Below are 17,181 nucleotides of genomic sequence, written 5' to 3' on the forward strand. Positions count from 1 at the left end.
AAGCCTAAATCTCACACTTAAATGCTGAGAGTTGTTGCCCACTATCCTTCCAATCATATCTCTTTACTAGTTCCAAAGTTTGCCAGTCTTTTTAATTTAGGAACTTTGTCTTAGCCTTTGCTTAGCACAGTTCAAGTCTTCCTATGTTTCTAGCTTTTAAATTGCCGGATGAGTCAAACAGTATAGAAGATAAACTTTTTTTATTCTAGCATATCTGTCAAATATATAGTTACAAAATGTTATGAGCAAATAAAATATAATCAATACATGCTGTCATATCTATCCTGCCACTATTATGCCATTATCCCCATTGGCCACTATAGTGAGCAGTGTTAAACAGTGATAACCCTTTTATTACAGGAAACATATAATTCATTTAAACAGAAGTACAAATAATTAAAAGTTTTAAAATTATTTCTTTTGAAAGATATATTTTTACTAATTGGAAATATGTGAACCATGATTATTAAATGTATTACATTTACCTGTTCATTGCTGAAAATTACAGTGCAGTAACGGTTTCCAAGGCCAAATGGAAGAAAGTTTATCTGTAGAGAAGCAGGAAACCCTTCCTCTAAGAAAACAGAGCTCACCGGACAGAAAAATTGGTGTAGTAAATTGGATTGGTATTCTGTAAACACAGGAAAATATCAGAGTTAATCATAATGAAAGTCAGGTTTTAATGCCAGTATGTATGCGGTGCTAAATTCTAGAATTGTATATTCCATACAATGCAAAATATAAATTGATCTCAACATAACGAATTCAAGAAATTAATCGTGAGTTATGGAATGCTATAAAAAGTCTATCCCTTACAGTGCTGCTGTAATGTGACCAAATCCCTTATGGAGAGGCACTGGCGGGTGGACGAAGCCCATGCTAATATAGAATAAATCAACAAAGTGGAAGAGACTAGGGTGATGGAAGAGCTTGTTAAGCTCTCAGGAGACCAAATTATCTCTTATACAGCCACATGGTACACTGCCTCTAATAGATTTAGTAGATGGATCCTGGAGTGTGAGTAGGGGACGTCCCTCCTCACTCCATCCCTTCTTTCATTCCTTTTCTCTCTTGTCCACTTATCTGGGCTTTCCTTTGTTCCTCTCTACTCTTTCTTTCCAGCCGGTGGAGTGCTTTGAAGCCCGATGACATACACAAAACCTATGGCGCAACGCCTGAGTGCTACCTCATCCAAAGCTATTGATAATAAGTAAAGTAAAAAAGGACACACCATGATCTTCACAAAAGACCAATAGTATACATAAACCTTGCATAAAATACATCTTTCTTATAAAGCACTTGGAAAATATTGGTAGGCACTATACAACCTGGCACATAGAGACATACAGGTTAGCTTTTGCTGAACCACTTGTCAGGACTAGTAATGACTGCACAAATCTGTCCATACTAGTTGAGGGTGGCCCCTAAGCTTCATCATGGGAAAGGTTTAAGATTGGAGGAAGGGGGACAATTTGTGTGATGGGTGTGATTTCCTATACCTGTATTATTTGGTTGTCAAGACTGTGAACTCACTAAATATGTCTATTGAAAATGTACACCCCAGCTTTGTTTATTTTCCTGATGAAATCTAATAAATATTGATGTATAAAAAAATAAAAATTATAAAGGGTGGGCTTTGGGCAAAGTGACAGATATTCTTTACAGGTGTCTGTAACAAATACAGTAGGCAGCACATTGAGGCGTAACTAATTAACATGCCTGGAAATTCTAATTTTATGGTGCAAAAAAAATTAAACCATGCGTTAAAAAAAATTATGTGTCATACACTAATAAAAAGAGAATATTCAAAATATAATCCATCACCAGTTAAAAAACATACCATGACATTTAATTATTAAGGTGATGCCTAATTAATCAAAATAATTCACATTAATTTATTTCTTCAGAAGACGCAAGCGTGAAATAGCTGTGGGTCAGGAAACCCAGATAAAACATACAGTTCCTCATGCAGAGATGTTTTTCAGTCTTTTGCCTAGACTCTGAGAGGCTGGTATGACATTTTACTCCCCAAGAGAAAAAAGGCAATTCAATAGTTTCTTGGTCTTCCACTATATTAGCTATCCATGTTATACGCCTTGAATTATATATATTAGTACACCTCTCAATTGTCCCTGTTTAGGTCCCTCTTTCCACCGCTTATATTCCTTTTTCTTAGGAGCGCAGAACATTTCGTGGGTATGAGTGTATTAGTGTTCTACAGCCCTAGAAGTCTCAACTGTAAGCATATAAACAGCCTCCAAACTTTGAAATGACAGGTGTTTATGAATGATGTATAATTTTGAGGGGTACAATGAAAAATACATCCATGATTGCATCATCATTTGTGAGCATATAGAAAGTGCTACATACAACTCTAAAGGAAGTAAATGACTGTACACTGGGAGAAATGTACAAAAGTCATAAAAAAATATATATTTTGTATTCCTCTATATAATGGGAATTTTTGAACTTGTGCTGCAGCTTCATTAAATTGATTTTTTAGAACCATCAGAAAATAGACATAATTTTTAAAAGCCTCTTCTATAAATGCAACAATGAAAACCTATATTTATTTAATCAAAATGTGTCAAATTCCACCATTCAGAGGCTGATGGGTTCGCTATTGCTAAAATGTCATTTTCGTGAGCCAAAAAGTGTTAAAAATACTCATTAGCTAAAAAAAATAGTTTGCTCTTACAAATCTCTTTTAGCTGTATGGATTTTTTCATGATCCACAGCATCCAGAAAGTGCTCAAGTATGTTTTTTTTTGATCTTGTGAATGTGAATCATGAAACTGTGTTCACTATAATTGATATGGATCTGCCTTTGCTGAATTTTGGTCTATACGTGCTCTAAACTACCCAACGTTCTAGCTAAATTACACATCCTGTTTAAAAGTCATGGCCATGGAAATAGCCATTTATGTGTCTGCAAACACCAACATGCTTTAGGGGACGTGTTGGGCACGATAGAGGAAGCAATGTTGCCCTCGGAGAAAATGTCACAATATGTAAAAAAATGGTGTTCCATTGTTTGACTACATCATTGACCTGAAGTTTCTTTCTGTTTTTCTTAACGGTTAAACTAAATGTTTTTTTACAAAGTTCTAAACATCCCAAATTTCCCAAATATCCCAAACTACCATACATCCCTTTTTGCACCATAATCTTGTTTGAGCAAGTCTATTTTATGTAAGCACACAGCAAAATGCTACAAAAAATCAATCTTCCTACCTTATCTCAATAAACATTTCATATAACTAACCTAGGATGAATGAACATCCTGAAAAACAACAAGGGATGAGTGAAGCGAACGAATCAGATGACCAGTCTGAGCTATGAGACTAAGTATACAAGAAAAGTATTTTCCTTTAAGTTAACGCATATTTTTCCAATTCACGTGATTGTTTACTATTTACTTTCTTTAGGAATTATCTAATTTACACATGACATTTAGAGCCTCATCCATCAGGAATCAGCATAGCAAACTATGTGCTCCCTGCTGTGTTACTGCTATGGACATGACTGCTTCTTTAATAGTGAACTCCCCAACTCTATATTCTGCCCCCAAACAATTCTCCTATTCTACTTATGTATGCATTGGATAGATTTCCAATGTGTAACCAAGTTTTAATCCAGAAAAATACATAGAATGTTTGATCATAACAGTACATTACTACACGTTAAATGGGTGAGGAATTCCAAGCCTCAAATGTTGCAAACAAAACCGAATTTTTCGGATAACCCTGCTTAATCAATCTGAGCAATATTCAGGAGGATCGATATATGTTTTAATATAACAAAGGGGGCATTCCAAGACATTTTGGACAATGCTATGCTTCCATGCAATGCTTTGTGTGAGCCGCTCGGGGAAGGTCCTGTTCTATTCCAGCATGACTGTGTCCCAGTGCACAAAGCAAAGTCCATAAAAACATGGTTGGATGTGTTTGAGGTGGAAGAACTGCGACAGCCATACCTTCTCATCCAACATCAGTGTCTGATGTCACAAATGCTCTACTGGATAAATGGGCAAAAATTACCAGATAAACATTCCAAAATCTTGCGGAAAGCCTTCCCAAAAGAGTGGAAGCTGTTATAACTGCAAAGGGGGGCCCAAATACATATTAATGTCTATGTATTTAGAATGTGATGTCATATCATGTCCCTATTGGTGTAATGGTCAAGTGTCCTAATACTTTTGTCGATGCAGTGTATCGCCCAGCAGGATATTCTATAACAAGATTCCAACCATACATCGTCTATTCAAAACAAATAAGAATCTTCTTTATAAATCTCCCACATAGTCACCTTTTGGGTTTTTATTTTTACGTTTTTCTACTCAAACGCATGGGTTGGAGTACTAGTCTTTGATAATAGGTGATTTTTCCAATTCAATAATGAACAAAGATATTATCATCTGTCAAAAATGTTTCCGATTTTATATAATACAATTTACCCTTGTTATGCGTTGTATTCGCATTATTTGTTTTGCAAATCACATGGGAAAGACGATCTTCTGGGAAGCCATCGCTGTAAAAATAAAAAAAGAAAGCCATTATAAACTACCGTATTTGCTCGATTATAAGACGACCCTGATTATAAGACGACCCCCCAAATCTGAATATTACCGTATTTGCTCGATTATAAGACGAGGTTTTTTTTCAGAGCAAATGCTCTGAAAAATACCCCTCGTCTTCTAATCGGGGTCGTCTTCTAATCAGACCTCAAATAGAGTCTGATTAGGAGACTAAGATCCAGATCCCCCGCACCGCTGCAGGGGACCTGGATCCTCCTGTCTCACCCCCCCCCCCCATCATACACACTTACCGGTGCTTCCTGCTGTATTGCCGGGGCAGCGGGTTGACGTCTACGCGATCCGCGTAGACAACGTCCGCTGCAGCCGGAAGGAGGTGTGGCTAGCAGCGGGGGTTGTCTGCGTCCGTCGCGTAGACCTTCCCCGACTGTCAGAGATCTCTGATCTCTGACAGCCGGGGAAAGTATACGCGACGGACGCATACAAACCCCCGCTGCCAACTCCACCTCCTTCCGGCTGCAGCAGAAGGCGACGTCAACCCGCTGCCCCGGCTGGAAGCACCGGTAAGAGAGGGCTGAGAGGGGAGAGAGGAGAGAGGAGAGGGGAGGGGAGGGGAGGAGAGAGTGTGTGTGTGTGTGTTAGTTAAATGGGGGCATAGGGCATTTCTGGAGTGGCGTTAAGGGGGCATTTAATAGAGCACTCTGCCTCCTGAAATGCCTTATACCTCCCTATATGCCACTCTGCCCCATAATATGCCTTTTAACCCCCTAAATGCCAGAGTGGCATATAGGGGTATAAGGCATTTCTGGAGGCAGAGTGCTCTATACAATGCCTTTTAACTCCCTTAATGCCACTCTGCCTCCTGAAATGCCTTATACCTCCCTATATGCCACTCTGCCCCATAATATGCATTTTAACCCCCTAAATGCCAGAATGGGATATAGGGGTATAAGGCATTTCTGGAGGCAGAGTGGCATATAGGGGGTCAAAAGGCATACCATGGGGCACAGTGGCATATAGAGGGTTAAAAGGCATATCATGGGCCACAGTGCCATATTGGTGTGGCAAGCCTGGGGGCAGATGTGCGTAACTGGGGGACAGGCTGGAAAATACAAGAAATAAAAACAAAAAAAATATTTTTCTCAATCATAGCTTTTATTAAAAAAAATAGTTTACATGAATTAACATTTACTGGTAAAACTTTTTTCCTTTAGGGTCGTCTTATATTCAGGCTTTTTCTTTTTTCCTAAGTTAATATTCAGATTTTGGGGGGTCGTCTTATAATCAGGGTCGTCTTATAATCGAGCAAATACGGTAATTTAGGAAAAAAAGAAAAAGCCTGAATATAAGACGACCCTATAGGAAAAAAGTTTTACCAGTAAATGTTAATTCATCTAAACTTTTTTTTTAATAAAAGATATGATTGAGAAAAAATTTGGTTTTATTTCCTTCTATTTTCCAACCTGCCCCGCAGTTATGCACATCTGCCCCAGAAATGCCTTATGCCCCCTATATGCCACAGTGCCCCATGATATGCCTTTTAACCCTCTAAATGCCACTGTGCCCCATGATATGCCTTTTAACCCTATATGCCACTGTGCCCCATGATATGCCTTTTGACCCCCTATGTGCCACTCTGCCTCCAGAAATGCCTTATAGCCCTATATACCACTCTGGCATTTAGAAGGTTAAAAGGCATATTATGGGGAAGAGTGGCATATAGGGAGGTTTAAGGCATTCAGGAGGCAGAGTGACGTATAGAGGGTTAAAAAGGCATTTCTGGATGCAGAGTGGCATTAAGGGGGTTAAAAGGCATTTCACAGAGCACTGCATCCAGAAATGCCTTATGCCCCCCATTTACCACTCCCCCGCCCCCCCCAATTTACCGGTGCTTCTGACTTCTCTGTCATGTAGCCGGGGCAGCGTGTAGATCCCACGCACTTACGCTGCAGCCGGAAGGAGGCGTGGCTAGCAGCGGGGGTTGTCTGCGTCCATCGCGCAGACCTTCCCCGACTGTCAAGAGATCAGAGTTCCCTGCACCGGGATTATTATCTAATTATCCATAAAAAAAATAATAAAATATGATGAAAAATGTAAAAAATAAAACACATTTTCTGACTTTTACCCCAAAAATCTTTTACTCATCCAAAAAAGCTAATGAAAAAACCTACTAAATAGATTCTACTATTTGTCCTGAGTTTAGAAATACCCAATGTTTTTATGTTTTTTTGCTTTTTTCTGCACGTTATGGAGCATTAAGTACAAGTAGCGTTTTGCTATTTCAAAACCATTTTTTCCAAATCTGGTAATTCTTCCCCCCATGTGCCATTTCGGGTATCTTTGAAGCCGGCCAATGCAATTTACCCCATCAAATCATATATTTTTGAAAACTAGACACCCCAGGGTATTTCAGATGCTAGTATTTTAACTCTCTCCATGCACCATATCTACCACCAGTCTTTGTCAAACTTTGTGGTTGTCAGGCACCAGCAAGTGTCTGTATCAGCAGGGTAGAAAGAGCCCAGAATGCAGGACTACTGGTGGTATGAGGAACAGTCCAGAGTAGTGGAGATAGGGCACGATTAAATAAATCAGGTAGAGGCATCACACAAATAACGTAGTCAGGTCACAGGCAGAGATCAGGTTCAGGCAGCAATCAATAGCGTAATCAGGTCACAGGCAGAGATCAGGTTCAGGCAGCAATCAAAATAGCGTAGTCAGGTCACAGGTAATGGTCAGGCAACAGATAGGGCCAATCAGGATACAAATAGGTTGAGGAGCACAGTACTGGGGACGCTGTGTAGGGCACAGAGCGTCTCAGAATATCTGAGCGCCGACATAAGGGAGCTTGGAGGTTTTATAGAGATCTCAGACGTGGCATCTGACGTCACGTCTAGATCTCCACCCTCCGTTCCGCCCCCAACCACCTCTTTCCTGTGAGACGGCACCAGAGGTGCCGCCCCTCCAGGGGAAGCCTCTACCCCCTCTCCTCCCCCTCCATCCTGCACACAGTTAGCAGGAGGAGGAGAACTTAGGGCGGCGTGCCGAAGCGCCGCCCCCTTCATGGGGACCTGGACGCGGGGAGTGAAGAACACGCTGCCCGAGCTGGTGACCGGGACCAGGAGCCTGCCGCGAGCAGACGCGGTCTACCCTGGGAGGTACGTCCCGGACCTCGGACGGCGCGTACCGTACGCCGGACGGTACGTGCCTTACAGTGGTAGTAATTTATTTTGTGTTTTTTATCGCTAAAATTGCTCTTCAGGTATGGATTTACAGCTCCTGGTATACATCACTTTCAAACAACACCCCAATATGTGTTCAGCAACATGTCCCGAATACAGTCATACCCCCCCATGCATGGGTTTGTCGGGTTGTTTGGGAGGTAAAACGCCACATTTAGGAAGTGCACATTTTTTAACTTGGAACTTTTACATCTGGTCATTCTGCTCCCATGTCCTAATAGGACCATCTTTGAAGCCGGCTAATTCAATTTACCCCATCATACCATATATTTTTGAAAACTAGACACCCCAAGGTATTTCAAATGCTAGTATTTTAACCCTTTCCATGCATGATATTCTACCACCAGCCTTTGCCACACTTTGTGGTAGTATTTTTTGGTATTTTTTTTACACAAATTGTATTTTGGGTATAAATTTATAGCTCCAGGTATACGTCACTATCAAACAACACCCTAATATGTGTTCAACAACATCTCTCGAGTACAGTGATACCACCCATGCATGGGTTTGACTGTTGTTTGGGGTTAAAAGGCCACATTTGGGAAGTGCGCTTTTTTTCCCTATTTAGGTCAGTCTGTGTCTATGCCCTATCTTTGAGCCCGGCCACTACAATTTACCCCATCAAACCATATATTTTTGAAAACTAGACACCCCAAGGTACTTAAAATGGTAGTATTTAACCCTTTCCATGCATCAGATTCTGCCACCAGCCTTTGCCACACTTTGTGGTAGTATTTTTTTCACACAAATTGTACTTTGGGTATAAATTTATAGCTCCAGGTATACGTCACTATCAAACAACACCCTAATACCGTATTGGCTCGGATATAGGCCGCCCCCGTATATAGGCCGCACCCTAAAAGTTTGGTGCTTTTTTAAAGAAAAAGTTTTTTTCTTTAAAAAAGCACCAAAAAAACATGCTGCCACTCTGTCTCCCCCCCCGAGATATGCTGCCACTGTCCTCCTCCCCCCTCGAGATATGCTGCCACTGTCCTCCTCCCCCCCGAGATATGCTGCCACTGTCCTCCCCCCCCGAGATATGCTGCCACTCTGCCCCCCCCCGACTTACCAGAGGAGACTCCCGGGTGTCTTGCGGGGCTGGTGGGGGACATCTACGCAATACGCGTACACAACTTCCGGTGCCGGCACTCAGCTGATGTGCCGGCACCGGAAGTTGTGTACGCGTATTGCGTAGATGTCCCCCGCCGGCCCCGCAAGACACCCGGGAGTCTCCTCTGGTAAGTCTTGGGGGCAGAGGTAAAGTTAGACAACCTCCCGTGCTGCACGTCCTGGGCGTCGGGCGCTAGACCCCGAATATAGGCCGCACCCCCACTTTAAAGACATAAAGTGGGGGAAAAAAGTGCGGCCTATATTCGAGCCAATACGGTATGTGTTCAGGAACATCTCCCGAGTACAGTCATACCCCACATGTATGGGTTTGTCTGGTGTTTGGGGTTAAAATGCCCGCTTTTTTTTCCCCATTTTGGTCAGTCTGTGCCTATGCCATATCTTTGAGCCCGGCCACTCCAATTTACCCCATCAAACCATTAATTTTTTTAAAGTAGACACTCCTTGGGTATTTGAAATGCTTTTATTTAAATTTTTCCATGTCAGAATTTTTGGGAAGATTTTAGCACTTGCTCATAATAATAAACTTTATTTTTTTATTTTATTTATTTTATTAATTTTGGACTTTTTTTTTACATTTTGCTGGAACTGGATAGTTCCTCTGATGCATAATATTTTTTAAATGTTACCATGTTTTTTTTAAGCTTTTTTTTTTTTTTTTTTTTTTAAATATTTTACTAATCACATAGATGATTAGAAAGCTGGGCTCCATTGACTTGTATGGTTGAATGCAGTACCTGTATTCAACCTGCAAGTGGAGCCAGAGTTCTCTAGAGGGTCTGGAGACCATCTAGCGAACTTTTTCAACTTTATTATTTTTTTTCCCGGGCCGCCGCCATCTTGCGGATGGTGAAGACTTCGTGCAGCTGCGGCTGTGACCGCTCTCCGGAGCGGTCACAGCCCGCCCTGGCGTAAGTATTTGGTGTCGCTGGATGACTCCTGATCGAGGCATTCCAGCGACACCATTTAAGTTTAGGGGGTGATCGTTGATCGCCTCCTAAACGCTTTTAAAACGGGTGTCCGCCGCCATACAATGTATGGCGGATGTTGACGCCCCAGGGAGGGGCCAGACATGGCCCATGATGCCGATCTCGGTGTTGCTGAATGCCTCGACATCGAGGCATTACAGCAACACCGTTTAAGCTTAGAAAGTGATCGTTGATCAACAAAAGGCATACCACTGCTGCAAATGATGCTACTTTTCAGCCACAACCTTATGACTTTTAATCTATAAACCTTCTCCTTTGTTTTAAAACTGTGATACCTTACTTAACAATGGAAATCATTCTACGGTTTCTGTGGTTTTAAAGTAAAACCACTATCCCTGATTCATTTGACCTTCAGTTGTTATTCAATCCCTTTATTCCATATTTCGTTACTGATTCGTTACTGATTTTTTTTAAGCCTTTATCCCTTCCACTAATTATTCATTACACTTCCATTGTTTGTTTATGTGAACTTGTCGATAACTTTTCTATTTGGAGAAGGGGGGAAAAAAAAGCCCAATCTAAATGTACACAAAATAAAATCTGACTGCAATAGAATAAATGTACAATTGCAAGTTGCTGGTAATAACAATTGAAATATATCCATATACCTGCAAACTTTTCTTTGCATTAGATCACTGATTTTCTGTAGATGATCGGAAGATGATAAATAACTTGTGGATTCCACTAAAATCACTCTGAGGGGAAATTATAAAAAAAATTGTTTAGATAATTTAAATATGGTAGATGGAGATAAAATGATTTCTTTTCAAGTGTAATTAAATGACAAAAAAGCATATTCCTAAAAAAGAAAAAGCAAATGCCAGATACTTTTTTGTGGTACAATGGTTAAAATGTTTCAGTTAGATTACCATGATCAGTGGCGACATATTTTTAGAAGCAGACTTACATTTTCAATTCTGCAGCTGTCAAAAGAAACTGCATTGCAATAAAGCTTCTGGTTAAAATAAGTCAGATATATACGTGAACAGAATGGAATACAAGCATCTGTAATCCTGGCATATCTTGAAAAAGGAAAAAATTTACTGGCATTAGAATCCTGTTTACAAATTAACGTGTGTGCAATTCTTTAATTACAGTAAAAGAATGCTGCTACGTAAAAATATTTTTTTCTCAAATGGGACTGTCTAAGGTTACATTTGAAATGAGAAGTCATACCTGTTTTTTCAGCGACCAGTTGAACATCTATAAAAAGTTTCACATAAGTAATACCCATAACTACACATCATTATATATATATCGGTATGTATATATATATATATATATATATATATATATATATATATATATATATATATATATATATATATATATATATATATATATGTATTACATTTTGTAATTGTGTATTACATGTAAGGAGACTCACATGTAAGGAGACATGTAAAGCAACCTCACTGCTTTAACTGTACATTGTACAGGGCCAGCCAACCTCTTCCTGCAGCAGAAGCTCACTGGGGTTGGCCCTTCACGATCTATCGCAAAGGCAAGGCGCTGAAACAAAAGTTTCCTGCCTGTCAGTTCTCAATTTAGTAAATAAACTCCCATCGTCCAAACCAGAAATCTATGTAAGTTCACAAGAACTCCCATTAAATTATTATATAGCTGGGTTCAGCACTCAGTCCTTATACCATCTACAGGTAAGACTAAAAAACATTTAGTTAAATACCCAACTTTACTATATGTTCCACGTAAGGGGAAAGCATCTCAGTTTTATCTAACCTAAAAATTAAGAATAAGCTTTTTTGCTTGGTTTTGAAATGGCATTGATGGTACAAAGTGAGTGCCTGAGCCACTGTAACACTATGGACTGACTGTGAGAGAAGCTCACGTTCGATCTCAGTACCCAGCGAGTCAGACAGCTGACTGGGGGGCCTGGACAATGGTAGCACCGGCAGCCACTACACAAAGCTCTCCTAATGTGTGGCAGGTGTAAATTGCTGTTGAATAAATAAATAACAAAGGTTCCGAGGCATGTTAATAGTGTATTAATCATGTTTAGTGTTATTGGACGCTTCCAAGTCTCGCCCTGAAAACATGCTGCACAAAGAAATGAATTACAGCTTACATGTTTTTCTGAGAACAGAGTCTGTATATGATTCATTTATCAGACGTATTCAATGCAACAGTTAATGAGTATTTTATTGTCATCAGAGAAGCCGAGTATGATAAATGATTTAGAGACACCTTTGGTAAATGAATATTCTGCTAGTGAAAATATATAATGGGAAACACTATCAAGACAAATTTTCTGCCTTCAAAGACCAAAGAAATAATTAAAGTTTAGCCCATATATATTATAGTACAATACTGGACTCATTGACTGATCTGATTTCAGCCAAAATGAGGTGCAATGTTCTAAAACCTTTCAAAACCAGCTGCAGTCAACACAGGACTCAAAAGGTCTACGTAAGTACCTGCTACAAAACATATATATATATATATATAAAACACTTTCAAAAAGATGGTCAGCACTCCAGGTCTTTAAATAGACAATTTCATTTTATTCAAAGTCAAGTCTATATATATATATATAAACAACATAAAAAATAACATAAAAGAACATTTGGAGGCATATATGTCTTCTTATAAAAGTTAAAATATACAATAAAAGTTAATCATTTATATTGCCAATATATTAATGTATACTCAATAGCACAGTACAAAACAGAATATTTAGAAGACCATAAAAATCTCATAACTGTTTCAATGAGAAATGTAATTCAGGTTATTGTCTGTGTCATACAGAACAATAGAACACAGAGAAAAACACTGTTCTCACCTAAACTTTCCACGAGCTTTGTAAGGGCTTTGGACAGATAAACTAATCTTGTTCAATTCATAGCATGGCGATTCCTCCTTACACGTACCCTGAAATGAAATAATAAAAAATATGAAAGACTATATAACCTGTATTGATTATTTGATTGCACCTGTAATAACATAGTACATCACTGAGTTTCATCTCTATAGAGAGGTATTAGACAGCAGGCTGAATACCTGTATGTGATAAGAAAACTCCAAAGAGCAGTAAACTGTACATTATATTACACGGATCAGCCATAACATTATGATCACCTGCCTAATATTGTGTAGCTCCCCCTTTTTGCAGGCAAAACAGCCCTGACACGTCAAGGCATGGACTCCACTAGACCTTTGAAGGTGCCCTGTTGTATCTGGCACAAAGATGTTAGCAGCAGATTCTTTAAGTCCTGTAAGTTGCAAAGTGGGGCCTCCATGGATGAATCCTGGTGCCATGTGTTCTCCAGGTAAGTAAAGCACACGCACCCAGCCATCCATGCAATGTCATCAGACCGGGCCACCTTCTTCCATTGCTCTGTGGGCCAGTTCTTATACTGGCGTTCCCATGTGGCAACACAGCCCCAAACATGCAACAAACTGTGATGCACTGTGTGTTCTGGCACCTTTCTATCATGACCAGCATTAACCTTTTTAGCAGTTTGAGCTACACTAGCTCATCTGTTGGATTTTACCACACTGGCCAGTGTTCGCCCCTCACGTGAATTAATAAGCCTTGGCCGCTCATGGCCCTGTTCGCGTTTCACAGTTTTTCCTTCTTTGGACCACTTGGTACTGACCATTGCAGACCGGGAACACCCCACAAGAGCTGCATTTTTGGAGATGCTCTTACTGTGAGATCCTTGTGCTTGCCCATTTTTCCAGCTTTTAACACATCAACTTTAAGGACAAAATGTTCACTTGCTGCCTAATATATCCCATGGACAGGTGCCATGATAACCAGATTATCAAGATTCACATGACATGTTAGTGGCCATAATGTTATGGCTGATCGATGTACATGCTTCCAACAAAGCAGCAACTAGTGGCCAGAAAAAGAGCAATATGTTATATTTCAAATGCATGCATACTTTTAATGAAATAACTGGTTTTAGAGTTTTTCAATGTATTCACAAAATATTATTTTATACATTGCTGCTATTAGTTCTTGTCTGTACTATATTTGTGATGAACACCAAAAAGGCCAAGGAAATCAAATTCATTCTTTCATTACCTGTATGTACACGGCGCATAGAAGCAATCAATCGACTGACACAAGCAACCCAAACATTTGGTTATTATAAGATGTGGAAAAAAGTGTGGAAAAAATGCATCAGCTAATCAGTATACATGCCATTATTTTCTAGATCATACAATGGCAACTATATATATATATATATATATATATATATATATATAAAACGGATGGCCCCATTCAATGCATTTCATGAGATATCGGTTAAAATGACTGATGCCTGCATGGGACTTTTATGAGTGTTTTCTTTGTTTATTATGATAGCTTGAGGCACCATACTCAGAAGGCAAGAGACAATATATCAAGGAGGCAAGGAATATTATAGTGGAGTGGCAGCACTCTAGTGTATTTCTTCTACAGTTAAGTGGACTTTCTCATTACAGATACACTTACAGTGGGTGCTATTTTAGTGACTTGTGACTGAAGTGCAAAAGACATGGTGGTTCCACCAACTCCGCTGGCAGATCTAGAAACCAGGAGCAGAGTTGCTTCAGTAGGCTGCAAGAAACGACCTCTATACTCCAGAGTTACATCCACCTGACTCCTGTAAAATAAAATAAATGTGTCAAACTTTTTAGCTAGTTAACTGATATGTTATACCTCGGGACTGATGACTCATGTGCTAGTCATTTTGTGAGCAGAAATTGGTTGTTGATGAAATATCACACATTACATATACATATTACATTTTAACGACTTGGGCTGCTTCCAATCCACTAACATGGTCTGATTTCTGACTGAATTAAAGCTCCAAAAAATGTTTTGCACTACACTCCCTTTCTGCAAAAGTGTTTAAAACAGACAAGATTACAATCTGGTCCTAACAGATATCTCTGGGTTTCTTTAGGACTGGGCCACTTAGCTGGACTTGTCCCCCTGTCCTTTTGTGTAGAAACCCACACATATCAGTAGGACTATCATTGTCTGCTTTTAATACACGTATACAGGGAATATTTTAAGACGTGTCACCAAACCATGAAAATGTGCAGGGCCAAAATATTAAAAGAAGGCAACCCTGTTAACTAGTAAGCCTTCTATTAACTTGCCTTTTAGAAACCATGACACGCGTTTCCTTGACTGGCTTCTAACTGGCCTCAGTTACAATTTTTTTAAAAACTATCACTAAAAAAAAATAAAAACATTCTAGACACAACCACATTGGGTCTACAGTTGGCTAGATCAGATATAGATTAAGCACTTCCCTGTGGTGTAGGTCCATTTTTATCCAAATAAAATTGTTATTTAGTTTTATAGAAAGATTAGCCATGACTCATTCCATTATTCCAGAGACACACACAGTATCTTCTATTACAGAGCTCATCTCATGATTCAACTGTTCTCACATTACAATTCTATTTTGGGTAAGCATGATATGATTCCAGTCAGTATCATTAATTACAGAGATCCGAAATCAAGGATATGAACAGAAATACAAAAAACTATTTGGAGTGGGAAAGTGGGACACTTGTGCAATTCCATGCCTATTTCACATCTGTTCCCTTCATCTTAGTTCTCATTCAGGCCCACGTGTGTAACGTATTAGTAGTTGTTTGTGATATATGTTCCATATTGTACATAAAAAGCATCATCTCCAAAACTTCATTAGTTTTAATTAAAAGAAATGCCACTTTGTTCCCTCAATTGTTATTCATTTTTGATATTACAAAATGAATAAATATGCATTCGCATTGTTCTGGTTCTGATTCAATTAAAGATTTTCCAGGATTTTTACCTGGTAAAACATTACTTATGCTAATCCACATACTATTTCACTAAAACGCTAAAATCTGGTCAAGACAGACAGCTCCAACTAGTGAAGCCATTACTATCTAAGCAGTAATTCCGAGATGCGGTCATCCCCATGGAAGATAAACATTAAAAGGAGCTGAAGTAAAGTCATGAAAAAGGTTTTTAATCTTTTGACCTTTACATGAAGAAACTTTGCAGTATGCATTTACAGCTTTACATTGAAAGAGCGTTATAAAGAATTGCTAGAATTGCAAATGGATTTCTTATCTCCAACTACAATCATAAGCTTGAAGTTTGCTCTTGCAAAAAAGAGGTGACATTTATTTGACTGTTAATCTGCAAAATGGAAAAGTGATTCTTTTTGACAACCTCAGCGCTATTATAAAGATTAAAGGTTTGGTAAACTGTCAGCATTTTTAAATCTGTATACCAAAGAGAAGTTTAGCACCAGAACATGTTTTCATTCCTTTCACCCATCTCACGTTACAGGCGCTACAAAAAAGTTAATTCATTTTACCATTTAGAATACATATGTAGATTGTAAGCTTGCGAGCAGGGCCCTCTCTACCTAATGTATCGGTTTAACATAGTAACATAGTAACATAGTAACATAGTTCATAAGGTTGAAAAAAGACCAAAGTCCATCAAGTTCAACCTATATACATATTGTGTCCCTACTGTGTTGATCCAGAGGAAGGCAAAAAACCCTTATGAAGCAGATGCCAATTGCCCCATACCAGGGGGAAAATTCCTTCCCGACTCCAAATATGGCAATCAGGTTTGTCTTAGTCTGTCAATTCTCGTCTCGTTATACCCCTTGGATACATGTATTGTATTAAGCGCTGCGTAAAGTGTTGGCACTATACAAATAAAAGATAATAATAATATCCTGTGGATTAGTAGTGGATTAAGGATTCCTGGGCCTGGATCTTAAAATTAAGAGGTAGAAGTCACTTTCCTCCTCTTCTTGCATGTACATTATAAAAAAAAATGGGGCAGTCGCTTTAAAAATGTATAAAGCAGATGGGCATATTATAAAAAAGCATACACTAATGATTTATTGCTAATATTTTATTTCAGTGAAAAACAGAAATGTGTGGAAACAAGCGCTGTAACTAGGAACTTGGTGCATGGGGGAAGCAACTATAAAAGAGCCCCACATTTAATTATGTAAAAAATAGTAGTTATAATACAACCATAAGCAAAAAGATCTAAAAATGCTCATTTACAGTAAGGATCTTGTACCAAGGAGCACAAAATAAAATCTTTGGGATGTATGCTTTCCACCAAAATGTAATCTGGTTTAAGAAAATGACTCGTATGTGAGACTAATGATACAACATTCGTTGAGAAAATAACATCCAAATTCAAGCACCTGAAAAAGTCTATAATCGCATAATTAACAAGAATCGCACAGTAATAGCCCCCCAGCAAATACATTTATTGACTACAAAATGTGTCAACAGA

The 17,181-nt window shown here is 39.0% G+C and overlaps 1 protein-coding gene across 1 annotated transcript in view; it reads right to left on the bottom strand.

Annotated features, from left to right (window-relative positions):
- LOC149289282 (cilia- and flagella-associated protein 47-like) overlaps positions 1-17,181 on the bottom strand; it is a 152,555-nt gene that overhangs the window by 81,495 nt on the left and 53,879 nt on the right. The window contains exons 35-39 of the mRNA XM_089490919.1: positions 14,359-14,509; positions 12,694-12,782; positions 10,502-10,588; positions 4,457-4,530; positions 486-631 (exon numbers count right to left, since the gene is read on the bottom strand). Coding sequence (XP_089347045.1) covers positions 486-631; positions 4,457-4,530; positions 10,502-10,588; positions 12,694-12,782; positions 14,359-14,509 — 547 coding nt within the window. The remainder of the gene's footprint in view (positions 1-485; positions 632-4,456; positions 4,531-10,501; positions 10,589-12,693; positions 12,783-14,358; positions 14,510-17,181) is intronic.

Source organism: Sceloporus occidentalis, unplaced genomic scaffold (genome assembly GCF_023333645.1).
Source record: "Sceloporus occidentalis isolate IW3139 unplaced genomic scaffold, rSceOcc1.0.p SCAF_47, whole genome shotgun sequence".
Taxonomy (NCBI): domain Eukaryota; kingdom Metazoa; phylum Chordata; class Lepidosauria; order Squamata; family Phrynosomatidae; genus Sceloporus; species Sceloporus occidentalis.